A 16,403-nucleotide genomic window follows, 5' to 3' on the forward strand; every position below is an offset into this window, starting at 1 on the left:
CCATTCGTTTTAGGGGGAAAACACACCCGTCTTGATGGATTTTGTAGCCTAGCAAATTTGTCTTGAGTAGGCTAGTATTACTGCGAATTATCCGTACGTAAACTTAAAAAACACTAGTGCAGTAATCCCACGCTGTAACGTGGCTTATTTTTCACTGTCTTCATACTGATGGGCTAAAAAGTCTCTAAGAGAGTAAGTATTTGTAAAAACAAAACAAATATAACATATTTTGAAGTCCACCTGCATTATTAAGTATGTCTCTGGCCAACTTAACGGGAAATGCGCACATTAGACCCCCGGGATACAGCAACCCCATCTTACAACGTTTTCACTTGACAGTTTGGAATGAGATGTCTTTTCATCCGCTCTTCCCGGCATATTCCTTAATTTTAAACATCGACATCATAATTTGCGCACCAGAAAACGTATACACTTCCAAATTTGCGCCATTCAAGTGTATAAAGAGTAACAACTCTAAGATGCCTGACTTTGATTGGTTAATGTCGTATAAAATGCTGGTCTACTATTTATAACTTTATCACACTATGCCTTTATCCTCCTGACTTAACATGACTTGGTTCAGAATCTCCTCTGCTTTCTAAAAATGTAGCATGTCAGCAGTACAATATTGTATTTTTGTAGTGTATTTATCTGCTATAGGTCGAAGACTCGCATTGATGCTAAAGGGAGAAACATAAACATGATAACCATGGATACGAAGCCCGCGATTATTAAGAAACATGAAAAAGGCACATGAATCGTTAACGATGCTTAGTTGCATGCCTGTAAACCAGGGGTGGCCAACCCGGTCCTCAAGAGCCGCATGTCCTGCATGTTTTGGAGGTTTCTCAGGTGATGCAAATTTTAAGATTGTTTGCAAGCTGTGCGGGAGCTTGATAATGACCCAGGTGATTGGGATCACCTGTATTTGAACAGAGAAACTCCCAAAACATGCAGGACATGCGGCTCTTGAGGACCGGGTTGGCCACCCCTGCTGTAAACAATCGACCATGGGTACTATTATTAAAAATGAAACATTGCAGTCTCTTTCCCTACTTTGCATCCACCCGCTAACTCCACTGTACCAGCACAAGACACGTCACACCATAGGGAAATGTCATTTTTTGTTTACCCGTATAACAATTTATAATGATATTTAATTATATACAAGTATATTACATTTAAGTATTTCTTAGTTCATACTTTTCGTTATTCCAATGTTTTCATTTTAATTTTGGAACGTAACTCCCACGATCAAGGAATGTTCACTGTACACGGAACAAGGATTAAAAAAATTGCAGTCAAGATTATAACTGCGACGCTTCTCTTCCATTTCCGAGTTCATGGTTCACAGATCACTTAACCACCAGGGTCGTTGGGGCACCACTTCCTGTTTCGTGTCCTGAGCAAATACAGCTTGGCGGCGCCCAACTCTCTCCAAGGCGTTTTTTTGGGTAGAGGTTTGCTCCCAATAGGAAGATATTACTGGTTTGCTCCCCCGTAGGAATATGTTACTGGTTTCCATGAGTACCAATCGCAGGAGAAGCCTCCTGATCTGACTCATATACAGGACTTTCATCATCTGGTCAGCGTTGTTGTCGGTGTAAAGCATTATCCTGCTCTCCAGAGATGAGGTGAACCTCAGAATCGACTGGCAGCGGCGTGTGAACAATAACGAGACTCTGGAAAAAAAAAATTGTTCCCAAATAATTACTATTTTCAAAATTGAAAACAACATAGTCCTTGCATCTGTCGAACCATGTCCTATGTACTAGAGAGACTTTATACGTACTGTAATACAGCGCATCTGTTTCGATATTTGAAATCTTACACCGGAATTTGAAAATATAAAGAATCCGGTCCGGATGATTTTATCTCTGTCTTTGACGGAGGCCGACTGTCATTGTTCCGAAGCAAATGACACAAGACAGCCGTCATCAGGCGCATTCCTAACCCGATTTGTCCCACAGGAAAGATTCCCATACAACCAAATCTCTTTTGAAAGCTTTCCCTTCGCTCGCTATTACCATTTCTAGATGAAGAAACGTCTCAAAGTTTGTTGTTGTTTGGTTTTTAAAAAGCATTCCCATGTCGCAGTTTTGTTCTGTCTCGTCTGATCGTGCCGGGGTGGATTGTAACCCGATAATATGGGAAAATATACTTGCGGGGAAATGCGAAAATCATAAAGTTTATTTGAACAGAAATTTGTTCCCAAAATGCTATATCATTTGGAGACGGACTGGTTGGGAAAATTAATGTCATGATCGTGTTTACTTGGGTTCTGATTTGCAATGAAAATTGGCATTTAGCTTTCATTTTAACCACATTATTGTCTCAAATTGGATCATTAATTAACTTTGATAAAGAAATACCTCAATTTACTGAAATATTACCCAGTCTGACAACAAAACAGAACTTTTTTTCTCTCTCTTTGGTCCCATTTTGTATCTTGCCATATTGATCTTAGCCTCTAAGCTCATGAGTTAATAATAAGTTATGTAGCTCCCTAGGTAGTATTATGGAGCTCTAACTACTGTACCCGAAAGAAAAAAACCCTGTTTTAGTCCGTTAAACATGGGCTTTTGTCCCATTTTGTGGCCTGCTATTTTCTTATTAGCTGCGTTGATACTAGCATCTTAGCTAGTGCAATGCTACATAGCTGCTTAGATACTATTTGCAAAGCTCTAAATACTGTACTGCAGAAAAAAAGACAGTTATTCATGTTAAACATAGATTTTGGTCCCATTTTGAAGCTTGATATTTTGCTACTAACCTCTTGGCTAATGCTTAGCTACGTTATTATTCATGGAGCCCTGATCACTGTACTGCAGTTTTTGGGGGAAACTACCGAGAAGGGAATATTTTAAAAGGATCTGGTCCCATTTTGAATCCTGTTATGTTGCTATTAGACTCTTAGCTAAGCTAGATAGCTACTTAGGTAGTATTCATGGAGCTGTACCTAGTGGGAAAAAAACGTTTTTTTTCCTTTGGAAAACAGACAATGAAATTTTCTAAAGTGTTATTTTTAAATAAATTATACTTAATACCTACTCTGATCACAACTTGGGTGTAAAGTAGCTGGTAAATACCAAGAAAGGTTCCTGATGATATTATATTTCAAAAGGATTGAATCGTCCTTAACTTAATTCTTTTTACAGAATATTACGTCTCTGACCTTTGACTATGAAGTTCTTCAATGTCCATAAAACAAGAAAAATGTTCCCAGTCCAAAAATGTGTAAGAAAATAAGCAGTAAATCACCCAAATGCATTTATTTTTTTCACGAAAAAGGGAGAATGCAACAAAAATGACATTAACCGATTCTAACAGTTAAGTGTTTGTTTTCCCGGATACCAGTTGGCCTCTCTGCTTCAGAAGAGCTGATAAGCTGTGATGAAGACCACCCGGTTCTCTGCACGCTTCTGCCCCTACTACCTGTGAAGTCCATTCCAGAGTCCAAGCTATCAGTTGGAAGCTACAAATCCTTCGTCCTTTATTTTTCTATTTGTTTTGCCCCTTTTATGAGCGAGAAACAAAAGTGTGGCCGAGTCAACGACTGGCGTCTGGCCACCGGGGGCGAAAAGGTCACGGTAGTCTACTGGGAGTTCCCACTCAGTTGTTACTCACCTAATCTTGACAGAGTTTAAGACAGTGAGCCTTAAAAATGGCTTTCAAAACAAACACATTAGAATGCTTTCAAAGGGTTATAAATAGTTTGATCGTATAGGGTGATACAAGCCTTATTGTTATATAACATTGGGAAAAGACGACAGACATTTGGATTTGTGTTTAGGCCCGAAGACGTCGAAGTTTGCCGTTTGTGTGTCATCGGTTTAACACCAATATTGACATTACCTTCCCGCTTTCCATTAATCTTGCCTAAGAAGTAAGGTAGGGAACTTCCAGAATGGGTAAAAAGATGAGGCAGGAATGTCAACAAGAGAGGAATTTACTAATTGGCGTGGGCGAGGAATTTCGGCTAGCAAACCTGTAGACTTAATAAGCAGAAGTAGATAGGGAAGTGAAAGTTACCATACAGTGAATAACCGGAACATTGAACGTTATGTTGTGTGACTGTTTAAGTAATAATCACAGAAGATTATCACAAGCCTTGATACACCAAAACTAGATTACGAACTACAGTAGTCCCCCCAGGATATGGCGTCCTCACCTCAGGACATTTTACCTTTATGTTGTGGGATCACATTTTTTTCAGACTCTATTTATGCAATTTTCCACACTATAACGCATTAACAACAAACTACTTTCCGTGACCTAAAATTCAAACTTTGCGAAAGTCGTGTGTACGACAAAGTAGGTCTCTAAGATATCGGTTACCTATTGGTCGACATCATATAAGACTGCTGGTTTGTCAAGGCATCATGTAAATGCTGATATGCTATTTGCTTAACTACGTCCTACAATGCCTTTTCTTCATTGAGTTCTGAATCTTCTACTTCTGAAAGACTTTGTGAGTCAGCGAAAGAATAAAGTCTTTTTTTTTTACTGTATTTATTCATTATGGGTCTAAGCCAAGACATTTTCTCAGGGAACAAGTGTGACTAGTTTCTTGGCAGTTGTCTCCCCTCTCCTATCATTAAATGAATGTCAAGTGCGCAACTTCCTCTTAAATGTGGTAAGGTAAAAGTAAAAAGTATTCCCGGATAAACGTACAGAACAAATATATACTTCAGTTAACTATTTTTACTTTTCTATGTTCCACCGGTGTTTTAATCACATTTGTCACTTCCTGTCCAGATTTTTCAGCCAGAAGCCAATCAGGGTGATCAGTTGTTACGACGTTACGATTAAAAGTGTTTTGTCTGCCTAAACATTTATCTGTGTTATTACCGTGATTTTATGTATTAATCAGACCATTTCATGGTTGGATTGGTCCATCGAGGGCTTATTATCTCTTTGTGTAACCAGAAATTCCTGTCTCTTTATTGCATACTGATCGGGATGCTGTCTCCTCCTTGTGGTCAATTTAGTTTATTTCTACTTTTTTGAATGTGTTACATCTAGTGGATCTCCTGATTGATTTGGTAAATTGGGTAAAATAATAGAAATGATCATGTTCTTCTAGCAAATAGTTTGTGGCAGGTGCGAACCTGTCCTCCTAAAACTATTCTAAAGATTTCAAATAGTTTCTACACCATCATAATTCCAAAAACTTAAACCGAGATGTAACAGATCCCCAGCAGTAAGTGTTTTATAAAGTCCAGAGGTCCACCGTTTTCCTACTATGTTTAGAAAGACATCAAGATCCCCTTTTTAAAGAGACGTTGCGCTAAAAGGGAAACGTCGGAGAAGTAGTAAACATTCGCACTCATCTGTAACCGTGATAGCAGGGAGACAAATCTTGAAGAATGATCCCGTTCTCGGCTCCCAAGTGAAAGCAGTTTCTGGCATGATAATCTACGACGTACGTATGAGGTTTTTTGGAGGTCTGTGATGTTCTGTGCATTATAGAAGATCAAGAACGCTAAACACTTGTCCTCTTACGATGATAGACAGCACATTTGCTGTTAAAATTGGGACGGCCCAGATCTTAGCATCGTTTTATGTGAAATACGAGGTTTTTTTTTGTCTCACATAGCTTGTCAGTGGGGTCTAAACCATGTTCGGACTTATGAGTGGATCCACATATTATGTTTATTTGACATTCTTCACTTGGTATTTTTCACAAATAACAAAAAAAAAAAATGGTTCGAAATAACTAAAGAAATAGCCTTTGATTTTTTTGTCTAACAATACCTAAGCCCTCCATATTTTGGTTGTTTTTTTTCAATGCAACTCAAAAGTTTTCTTGTCATTGTGCAAAACTATTTTAAGAAAATATATGTATATATATTTCTAAATAAATACATACGAAAGGCAGCATGACAGCGCAGGCGTTAGCGCATGTGCGGCACAGTTCTGAGGTCATGAGATCGAACCCTCCTGTGTGGAATTCTCATGTTCTCTCCCTGCTTGTGTGGGTTTCCTCCAGGCTTTCCGGTTTCCCCCCCACATTCCAAAAACATGCATGTCAAGTTAATTGGCCGGTCCAAATTGTCCCTAGGTGTAAATGAGCGAGTGAGTTGTCTGTCTCTGTATGCCCTGCAACTGGCTGGCAACCAGTTCAGGGTGTCCCCTGCCCTTTCCCCAAAGATAGCTGAGATGGGCTCCCTCACACCTGCGACCCAACTGAAGATAAGCGGCGCAGATAATAGATGGATGGATGGAAATAAATACAAAATTTAAAATATCTGTCTCAAAGCCCACAATTTGTTTCTTTTTATACAAAAGCAGTCACACAATTTACTGGATATTTGACAAAAATAACTTTACAAATAAATAACAAATTAATCAAAATAACCTATGCTTAAAACAACCCCCCAAAAAGTGGCTGATATTATACACCGTAAATCATCTTTAAAAATAAAAAAATCATGTTCTTTAAAAAAAAAAATAGCTTAAAACGCCAAGATTAAGTTTACAAATCAGTAACACAATTTACCACAAATAACTCCAAACTGGATCAAAATAACTTTGAAGTGGGGGTCAAAGGGAAATTTTATTTAAAGACTTATAAAAAGCCAATCTTTATTTATTTATTTTCCAACAATACCCTTTAACCCTTATGTATTTTGATTATTTTGTTAGACACAACTACAAAAAATGGGGTGATATTGTACGAACAATTTCAAGGAAATCCCATTTAAAATTTAATGTAAAATTTTAAAACAATTTGGATAAAAGGCAAACATTTTGTTAATTTTGTTTTAAAAAAAAAAAACCATTGAAAATAACCCTATATATAATTGTCACATGACTCAAAACTTAGGTTTACCAAAGTGTTTTTGGATTTTAGACAGCTAGATGGTTTCCCTTTAAAAAGAAAAAGAAATAATTTTGGTGTGATTAGCCAAATAAAATTAAACAAATAAATACATAAATCAATTAATAAAAAACTGAACAACCAAATAAAGAAATTAATTTAAAAAATACCTCTTGTCCTCAAAAACCCCTGTGAGCCTTGGTGCAAAAAAGCACTTAAGGTAACACAAGCAGTGATTTCTGGAAAATCCACACCCGAATTTATCTGTTTCCAAATAGAGAGCCTGCTGTTATTGTAACTCGTGGAATGTGTCTTCCAAAGCTCACTCACTTATTGAGACACGAAATGTATTTCTATTCTCCAGCAAGTGATGTTTTATTGGAATTCCTCACTCGGCAGCTTTTAACCGCGAAAAGGAACGCAGACATATGTTCGACGTAACGCCGGTCTATGTGCCATGCTATAAAACACGTACGTTGTACTTAAGGATTGTGAAAACTGTGTTAAACGATCTGCTGTAATTGATTTCACTTCAGAAATAGACGTAAAATAACCGCAATACCGCGTCACAGTGCTATTTTTTAGTCAAGTCACACAATTTGGGGGAAAAAAAAATCTAGAAAGTAGAAAGTTCGACCAAATTAAATCCTAGTAAAGCACCAGTGTGGTTGAAATAGTGCTTATGTGATAAAAAAAAAAAGCAAAAAAGAAACGTAGTGTTTTTTTACAAGTATATATACTGTATATATATATATGTCTGTCTTTGTGTGCCCTGCGACTGGCTGGAAATCAGTTCAGGGTGTCTCCTGCCCACTGCCCGAAGATAGCTGGGATGGGCTCCAGCACCCTTCTGAGGATAAGCAGTGCAGATAATGAATAAATGAATGAATAATTTTTGCTACACTGCTACCCACTGCCACTTTAAGAAGAGGTTTTAAATAAAATAAAGGAAATACTATTCAAAACGGGACTGGGTGATATGCTCAAATTAACCCTAAAACTCTCAATTTTATCAGTTTGAAAATGATTTTTTATTGACTTTTTGCATGACATTTGATAATAATAAATAATAAAACAATGCAAAAACATAAAGGCCACATTCAAAGAATGATGTTTGCATTCTTTGAATGTTAATGTCCATAATGTTTAATAAAATATGTATTTTAATGGGGGTGGGGGCCAAAAAGGGACACTACGGATAAGCGTGGCAACAACTAATAACTACAAATTAAAAAAGCATTTTATTCTTAGTAGTCTTTTGAAAGGGAACATGTCTAATATTTATTTTTATTTAGCGCCTCCCTTTTTTTCATAAAACAACAATATTGATTTGAATAATAAGCAAAAATACATAAACCATCATATAACAAGCATTTTTAAATTACTCATAGGTCAAACAAAATTCTGATTATTTTACTTAACATTGCCTGACATGGCGGTAATTGTTTGCCATCCTATTGGTACGGGTACCCAAAAACCTCAAAAAACCTGGGCAAAAAAACGAGAGGTAAAAGTTTGTATTCTTCCTTGTGTTTTTGTGCAACCGTTGCACTACATAATAAAGCAACATCTAGTGGTCAAATATTATAATGTCAACTTGAAAAGCTGTAAAGTAGCGGCAGAATACTAAAGTGCTGATTTCGGACAATGCATGTTGTTTATGGAATGAACAATTAATTATCCATCGCTATTTTGTGGTAATATCATCAACAATGGTTTAAGTTCAGTCCTAGTAATGAATGTATTCTCTCACCCGTCACCAGATTGAGAATTACATCAAAGAAAGGATGAAAACAGAAATGGCACAACTTCAACAGAGCGCTGTGCACAACCACACAGCGGCCATGTTGGAAATGGGCACCAACCTTCTCTCTCAGACTGCTGAGCAAACGCGCAAGCTGACTGACGTTGAAACACAGGTAATGTTTTTTCTGTTAAAAAAAAAAAGTTATAAAAAACTAAAAATATTTCTGGGTTACGGTTTCCCTTAGGTTTTGAACCAAACATCAAGACTCGAGATCCAGCTGCTGGAAAATTCCCTTTCCACTAACAAGTTGGAGAAGCAGGTCTTAGTCCAAACAAATGAGATAAACAAACTTCATGACAAAAACAGGTTTGTTTTATTGTTTTTATATTTATTTTTGAATTTTGGCACATTAAAAACTGCTCTACTAAAATGTGTTACAGGCATGACTTCTTTTTGTGATCATTATCCAGTGCCATCCTTGTGTGTCTGTGTAGTACACAGTTTAGTGATACCTTAACTCCTCTCACAAAAAAAGGGCTGAGTCGAGATTAGTGTCCAAGCTCCACTTTTATGCAAAACGGGGTGAAACTGAAACATACAATCGGAAAAAAAAAAACCATTTAGCAACATTAGTGATTTCAGCTAAATACATCAAAAAATATCCATCAACAGAAGGATATACGTAGGATAAGAAGGGTATAAGTAGACTTCAATATTACCTTTTCTGGAGGGCAGAGCATTTAGGATACATTTTTACCCTATTTTTACTTTCAAAAAGCAAACCACTTTGAAATAATAATTCTGTAAGTAGTAGTGGTACAACTCCATTTATTTTCATGGTCGTATATCACAAGATTTGGTCGAATCCTTGTTGTTTCAGACAACTAAGGAGATGGTGACTTTTGAACAACAAACTGCAGAGGAACCTTGATACACTCTCATTGTGTGACATAATTTCTCTTTCGGTCGCATCTAAACTAAACTAGTTGCAGCGCATCTCTGACAATTTAAACTGAAATTTATAAATATATATTCAAGTCTCACAGTAATTCTTAGATACTTGATCCAATCAAGTTGTGCGACGTGATATCTGTTTTGGTCCTATCTGCGAGTAAAATAGTCGCATCATTGAACCTAGCTCTTTCAATAGAATCTGAAATTCTAAAAATATATATGAGCAATTCTGACAGTAGTGTTCATAGACAGTACTTTATATACATTCATGCTGTGTGAGATGATATCTGTTTTTTTTGGCAGAGTAAAGTGGTTGTAGTGTCAAGCCCAGCTCTGATCGTATAAAATATAAAAAATATAGATAATAAATTATGACAATAGTGCTTATTTACTTGACTAGTCAACGTTCTGAAACAAAGATATCCATATTGCTTGCATTTGCAAGTCAAGTAGTCACAGTGTAGAGCCCAGTTCTGACGAGATAAACTGAAATTTGAAAATATATATGTATTAAAACATGTCAGCAGTGCTCATAGAAGAAAGTATCGCTCATTTGGGATTACCCGACCGACAAATCATGTCTATGATTATAAAAGAAGAAAAAAATGCTGACTTTGAAGATACTCAAGAGACTTGTTAGGATGGAATGCCGTGAGCTCGGGTGAAAAAATCATTCCCAAGGCACGCGTATTTTTTGTGTCCTCAATGCACTGGCATGATTTGTGACGAGCATAACTATGCTGTATAAGCACTTTTTCAAAAGAGATGTTCTTAAAATTCAATTTTCATTTGTTTTTTGCCACCAAAAACAATTTTGAGGAACCTGTATGATGAATAGGCAGTTTTGTGTCATTACATAACAATGCCTACCTACAGCATACTAGAGCAGAAGATACAAGAGATGGAGGTGAGGCACCATGAGGAATTGGAGACCCTGAAACAGGAGAAAGGAAGTCTTCAGGTTCTTGTCGGGAAGCAGAGCGGTGTTATCAAAGAACTGGAAGCCCAATTGAGCAGGAGCACAGGGAACAGCACCGCCCTGCAAAGACAGCAACAAGAAATGATGGACACCGTCCACAACTTGCTTAATCTTTGCTCCAAAGATGGCGGTAGGTTTGGTTCATGAGACATTACCATAGAAAGTATTGGGATTGTTGCATTTCTTCGGTTAAATTTATGCTATAGAGATTGGTGCTATGCAATTTTCTTAAGGCAACCCTAGTCATATTGCCTTTTTTTTCTCTGGTATTTTGATTGGTCCCTGTGGGTGCATTGTGGACACAATATTGTTGATTCTAACCCGGAAGGCTCTCAAATAGTTTAACCAACTGAATCTGAAAATAATATAGTCAAAGAACAAGGAAGAGAGAGAGAGAGAGAGAGAGAGAGAGAGAGAGAGAGAGAGAGAGAGAGAGAGAGAGAGAGAGAGAGAGAGAGAGAGAGAGAGAGAGAGAGAGAGAGAGAGAGAGAGAGAGAGGGAGAGAGGGAGGGAGGGAGGGAGGGACGGACGGACGGACGGACGGACGGACGGACGGACGGACGGACGGACGGACGGACAGATAGATAGATAGATAGATAGATAGATAGATGGTTATAAGCCTCACCTATTAATCTTGCACAGGAAAATACCTATTTACACATTGTAGAATGAAAAATTTACCAATAAATACAGTACGTACAAAGACTTTTCAAGGTTTCACTACATGTAAAGTACCCTATTTTTTTCCAAACAGTGCCTATAAAGTGCCAGGAACACAGCACTTACAGGGTACTAAATGTTGTGCTGTTACAAAAATCAGATCGACATTTGTTTGTAGAATTAGAGCACCCACCGTTGGTGAATTTATTTGTGGTGTTTCATTTGCAACAGGCATGTTCCAGGGAACCTAAAAATGTTTCGAATCAATGAGCAAAGGTGTTTGTGGAACAATTCAATTTCTGACCATATCAAATTCCTTTGGCAGTTTGTGCAATAGCCTTATACATACTCCGTATTAGTATTCCTTTGATGTCATGTACATTCTCTTTAGTTTTTGTTGCCGGGGCGACTTGGACTTTATGGTACAAAAACATGGAATATACAATTTTATGGTATGTATAAATGAATGCATTAATATACATAAATGATTAAATATAAAATATAAATAAAAAAATATGGATATGAATGGAAATACATTAAAGATAAGAATAAATCATTTACAACATGAATAACTATATAAATAAATACACAAATATCTATTTGTATGGAACTTCATACAAATTATAATAATGAATAAATGCCAATATGAAGCCCTGCGACTGGCTGGGAACCAGTTCAGGGTGTCCCCTGCCCACAGCCCAAAGACAGCTGGTATGGGCTCCAGCACCCACGTGACCCTACTGAGGATGAGCAGCACAAATAATGGATGGATGGATAACAATAGGAATTACTATATGAATATATAGATGGATAAATAACACTGCAATCTGCTTGGGAGTAAGTGTTTAAGAAAATGGATGGATGGATGGATAAAAAAAATAAAGAATGAAATAAAATGAATGACTGCACCATTGACAAAATAAATAACCACATAACACTCGTAAGAATAATTTTAAAAGAAAATGGATGACCATACGGAGGGATAAAATAAAGAATAGTTAAAAATTAAAAAAAGGAAATTATAGAAATCATGTGTTAAGCAGTATAACGATTACCACATGAAGTGATAAATAAACCAGTGACCCTTGTAACAATAAGTTTTAAATTAAAAAAATGATGGCTAGTTGGATAAATAAACACATAATAAAAAGGTAATACTTTAAACATTAGATAAAATACATAAATGCATAAATAAATGAATGGATTAGTTAATTAAGATGAGTTTACCCAAAATAAATATGTGAAAATAAATTGAAAAGTCTCAAAATTAAAACAAAATGATTTGAAGTCAAATCTAGCCACATTTATTTATATATCTCTTCATCACAAAACGTCTCAGAGGACTGCGTGGACCACGATTACATAACTCTATTTGTATTTTATTTTTATCTATAAAAATATTTTGTAACAATCCTTGTGTCCAGTTTTAATCATATTTTTGACATGTATCATTACCACTTTTATGTAGTTCAATTCATTTTTTAGTTTGGCTCCCGCCCTGCACACTATTGTAAGACTTTTGTTTTCATTCCCGGGCTGATGCTGCAGCTTCCAATTCTTCACTGATTTCACAATCCCCAAAATAATGATGACACCGCTCCGCTAATCCAAAAGCCATTGTAGGAAAATGTTGCAAAAAGAAAAAGGGCCCGTAAAAAACCCGAAGCAATAAAAGCAGCGTGACGCGGCCAATGTGGTTTTAGTTTCAACCTGGCCGCTCCCGTTAAAATGGCTCAACGGCTTTCGTAAAGCACGCCATACGAGATTTGCCACCATTGGTTTTTCCAGCCCGATTTAGAAAACAGCTGTACATAGAAATATCAGACAGTAACCCATTCATGAAGACAAAGGATCGTTTTATTCCTTTGAGCCCGACTCGCTTGCTGTTTTTATCAACAAGTGGATTTTCCGTTAAAACCGAAGCAAATTTTATTTTGATCGAATGCAGTCAACATCTTGTAACACTGAATGTTGCACTAGAATACAATAGACACCCTGGATACAACAATCCGTCCTGAGGTGTGAAATTGCTGTATGACGGGGGATAGTAACCGATTGACCGTTTGCACAAACGTGACCTAACCACTTGACGACACTATGCCAGACTGTAGTAACCCGTAAGAAACAGGGGACGAGGCCAGTAAACGGTAAAAAAAAACAGCTATACTATTCAACACCATTGTCAATGACTAGTCAAACGAATATTGTGCAGATGTCGGATGAGGTGGCTCTCCTGGTCAAAAGGCACAAAGAGCGTTATTAAGAGAAACGGAAGATAGCATTAGCAATGCTAGCTACCGAGTAATACAGTCTTCGTCCCGACAGATTTACACAACCAAACAAATTGTCCAGTGTGCCTGAATTCAGTCCACTCGATTTGTACCACTATGTTGTAAATGGATTATCCCCATACACCGGTGCAAATCGAAAAGCTTTTAAAAGTCTTGATGCTTACTAATTCTTCTTAGCTGGTATGGGTTGCTGTGCTTTGTTTTGCCGACAAATGCATGGCGTAAAATGTTCCCCTTGAGCAAACGTTACTTAAACGACTTTGTATCTAAATTGTTGGGGAATGTAATAGAACAGTAAGGCACAGGGCATTTGCACTGTGTATAAAAATCACTTTTGAGCATGTTGAAAATATACACTTTGGGGAAATGACGATTTCTCTTTCTAAGATCTGTCTGTAGTGGGTTTTACATAATTTACCCATGGAACCATTGTTCAGTTAGCGAGTTCCTAGTGGGCCTCTTATTTCTGCCGGCTCGAGCCATTCTCGTATTTGGGTTGTTCGAATTTCTCAGGATGCTGTTCGGACTGAAAAATGCCGCTCAGTCCTTCCAAAGGCTGATGGATTCAGTGCTCAAGGACATGCCTTTTGTGTTCGTCTACCTGGACGACGTCCTTGTTGCCAGCTCCTCAGAAGAGGAACACTTGGAGCACCTCAGGGACCTCTTCACCAAGCTCAGTCAGCATGGCCTGATTATAAATCCCGCGAAATGTGTTTTTGGCGTACCCTCCATCCACTTCCTTGGGCATCTCATCACCAAGGATGGGGCTTCCCCCCTACCGTCTAAGGTAGAGGCCGTCTCCACCTTTCCTCAGCCGCCAACAGCACGGGGCCTCAGGGAGTTTCTCGGCATGGTGACATTCTACCATAGGTTTATTCGCCGAGCCGCTGATGTCAAGCGCCCACTCTACGAGGCCCTCAAGGGTAGGTCACCCAATCAAGCTGTTGAATGGACCGCTGAGAGGACCAAGGCATTCGAGGACACAAAAACCGCACTGTGCCAGGCAGCCATGCTGGCTCACCCAGCCCCCGGAGCCCCAGTCGCACTCACTACAGACGCATCAGACCTTGCAGTGCGTGCTGTGTTCGAGCAGTGGGTTGACAATGCTTGGCAGCCACTCGCCTTTTTTAGTCGCCAACTGGTCCCCAGAGAACGTAAATACAGTTAATTCGACAGAGAACTACTTGCCATCTGGTTAGCAATTCGCCACTTACGTTTCATCTTGGAGGGCCGTGAGTTCATCATCTTTGTTGATCATAAGCCTCTTACGTTCTCCATGTCCAAGACGTCCGAACCGTGTTCCGCCCGCCAGCAGCGCCAGCTGTCATTCATATCGGAATACACGACTGACATCAGGCACATTGCTGGGAAGTCCAACGTGGTTGCTGATTGCCTGTCCAGAGCAACCATCAGCGCTCTGCAATTGGGGCTTGATTATTCCAGTATGAGCGTGGACCAGGCTTCTGATAACGGCGTCCAAACGCTCAAGAGCTCAGACACTGGTTTGCGGCTGGAGGAGGTTGCGGTCGGAGACTCAGGGGCCAAGCTGTGTTGTGACCTCTCCATGGGTTGGCCTAGGCTGCTTGTCCCTGCTGGCTGGCATTGGGCTGTTTTTGGGGCAATACACGGCCTGTCTCATCCTGGCAGGAAAGCATCCATTAAGCTCGTGGCCCAGAAGTTTGTGTGGAAAGGGATGAAAAAGGACACCCGGGACTGGGTCGACTCATGCGTGGCATGTCAACGCGCCAAAGTGCACCATCACATCAAGGCCCCATCGGAACCATTCGCCATCCTCGAACGGGAGTTTGACCACGATAACATTGACCTGGTGGGCCCACTGCCCCCTTCACACGGTTTCACTTACCTCCTGACAATGGTGGACAGAACGACCCGTTGGCCTGAAGCGGTTCCGCTGACTTCCACCTCAGCTGTCGACGTGGCTAGGCCGTTCATCGGCACATGGGTCGCCCGTTTTGGACCCCCTGCAGACCTCTCATCTGACAGGGGCGCACAGTTCACCTCCGAGGTGTGGAACACAGTTGCCGAGGGCCTGGGAGTCAAACTTCACCGCACCACTGCCTACCACTCCCAGGCTAACGGGTTGCGCGAGCGGTTCCACCGCTCGATGAAAGCGGCCCTGCGCACCGGCCTGACCGATCGGGACTGGGTCGATAAGCTACCCTGGGTCATGCTGGGACTGAGGACCGCTCCCAAAGAGGACCTTCAGTGCTCTTCAGCTGAGTTGGTTTACAGTCAAGTGCTGCGGGTGCGAGGTGATTTCATTACAGACCCAACGACACTCTGGGCCGCATCCAGGGAGAAGTCCATCTTGCAGGGCACTGCGGGAGCGTTTGTGCCTATTCCCACATCGCGACACGGCAGGCCAGTTTCTCGGGTTCCCTCCAACCTGCGCTCGGCTGGTTTTGTCTTCATTCGCCACGATGCCTACCGCGGACCATTGTGCCCTCCCTATGATGGACCGTTTAAGGTCCTGCAGTATGGTGACAAGACCATGGTCGTGGACATTGGTGGTAGGCCAGAGACTGTCTCCGTGAACAGGGTTAAGCCTGCCCACATGTATATGTGGGCAGCACGGCAGCGCTGTGGTTAGCGCGTGTGCAGGCACAGCTCTAAGGTCTTGGGAACCTCCTTTGTGGGTTCAAATCCAGCTACCGGACTTCCTGTGCGGAGTTTGTATGTTCTCCCCGTGCTTGCGTGGGTTTCCTCTGGGCACTCAGGTTTCCTCCCACATTCCAAAAGACATGCATTTCAGGTGAATTGGCCCTAGGTGTGAATGAGCGAGCGAGTTGTCTGTCCCTGTGTGCCCTGCGATTGGTTGGCAACCAGTTCAGGGTGTCCCCTGCCAACTACCCGATGATAGCTGGGATGGGCTCCAGCACCCCCGTGACCCTAGTGAGGACAAGTGGTGCAGCTAATGAGATGAGACAT

At 40.0% G+C, this 16,403-nt stretch overlaps 1 protein-coding gene across 1 annotated transcript in view; it reads left to right on the forward strand.

Moving 5' to 3' along the window:
* Positions 1–16,403, forward strand: part of angpt1 (angiopoietin 1) — a 76,453-nt gene that overhangs the window by 17,642 nt on the left and 42,408 nt on the right. The window contains exons 2-4 of the mRNA XM_088328853.1: positions 8,587–8,742; positions 8,815–8,936; positions 10,401–10,633. Coding sequence (XP_088184979.1) covers positions 8,587–8,742; positions 8,815–8,936; positions 10,401–10,633 — 511 coding nt within the window. The remainder of the gene's footprint in view (positions 1–8,586; positions 8,743–8,814; positions 8,937–10,400; positions 10,634–16,403) is intronic.

The sequence above is a fragment of the Urocampus carinirostris genome, chromosome 2, assembly GCF_059441175.1.
Source record: "Urocampus carinirostris isolate Australia breed hairy pipefish chromosome 2, RoL_Ucar_1.0, whole genome shotgun sequence".
NCBI lineage: Eukaryota > Metazoa > Chordata > Actinopteri > Syngnathiformes > Syngnathidae > Urocampus > Urocampus carinirostris.